This window comes from Mesitornis unicolor, unplaced genomic scaffold (genome assembly GCF_000695765.1).
Source record: "Mesitornis unicolor isolate BGI_N332 unplaced genomic scaffold, ASM69576v1 scaffold948, whole genome shotgun sequence".
NCBI classification, from domain to species: domain Eukaryota; kingdom Metazoa; phylum Chordata; class Aves; order Mesitornithiformes; family Mesitornithidae; genus Mesitornis; species Mesitornis unicolor.
In genome coordinates, this window is record NW_010200953.1 from 6,761 (window position 1) to 7,898 (window position 1,138).

At 53.9% G+C, this 1,138-nt stretch overlaps 1 protein-coding gene across 1 annotated transcript; it reads right to left on the bottom strand.

Moving 5' to 3' along the window:
- Window positions 1-13: 13 nt before the first annotated feature.
- On the bottom strand, window positions 14-921 carry LOC104544889 (putative P2Y purinoceptor 10; the record flags this gene model as incomplete). Its single annotated transcript, XM_010189891.1, has 1 exon — window positions 14-921. A coding segment is annotated over exon 1 (908 nt), but the record flags the coding sequence as incomplete, so codon positions are not given.
- Window positions 922-1,138: the final 217 nt, after the last annotated feature.

Below are 1,138 nucleotides of genomic sequence, written 5' to 3' on the forward strand. Positions count from 1 at the left end.
CATGATGTGGCACAGCAGCTGGTCCTGTAATTCAGAGGTCATGAAGTAGTAGAGGACTGGGTCCAAGCAGCAGTTGAGGCTCGCCAGGCAGAGGGAGATGGGGTGAAAGCGGAGTGTGCTCCTGTGGACAGCGCAGTCCTGGATGATGTTCTCTATCACCATCATGAAGAACGGGAAGTTGATGTGGTAGGGGGTGAAGCAGATGAAGAAGACAGCCGCGCACATCAAGACCATGCGCAAAGCCTTCTGCTTCTCACTGGTGTTCTGCAGCTGCGTCGGACACTCCCGCAGGGACTGCCGCATCTTCCAAGTGCAGCAGGCAATGATGCCAAAGGGGATCACAAACCCAAACAGCTCTGCCACTGTCACCAGCGCGATGGAGGCTCCTGGGCTCAGCTGCTTAACCCCCAGGTCTGAGAAGCACGTGTTTGTGCTGTTAGACAAGGCTGGGCTCCTCACTATGAGCAGGGGCAAGCACGCTGCCCCCACGAAGAGCCAAACAGTGGCGCTGATGGCTACGTCATACCGCCGCTTCCAGTCCTTGGCTTTGAAGGGATGGAGGAGGAAGAGGTACCGCTGGACGCTGATGCAGGTGAGGAAGCAAATGCTGGCATACATGTTGAGATACTTCAGGTAGAAGCACACCTGGCAAAGAAAACTTCCAAAGGGCCATGTGTGGTTTATGTAGTAATACATGCGCAAGGGCAACGAGAGGACATGCGCCAGATCAGCCACCGCCAGGTTGATCATGAAGATGACGGCTTTGCTCTTCTTGCTGATGAAGCGGCACAAGACCCAGAGGGCAGCACTGTTGGCTAGGAGGCCAGGGATGAATATGAGGGTGTAGGTGGTTGCATACAGAGTGGACTGGAAGGACATCTGGGGACTGGTGCAGTTTCCAGAGGACGCGTTGCTCTCCATCTCAGCTGAGTTTCTTCGCTCATGGGCTGATTAAGGCAGGTGGAGGGTTTCTGTAGGGAATAAAAACAGGTGGTGTAAAGCCAAAAAATCTCCAGTATTGAGTAAATGCACTTCAGTACAGAAGAGTAAGTTGTGTGTAGGTGTGTGCAGGCGTATGTCCAAGACGAGGGGTGTGTTGGGAAGGGTGCAGAGCAAAACCCCACTTACAGGCAGCGAT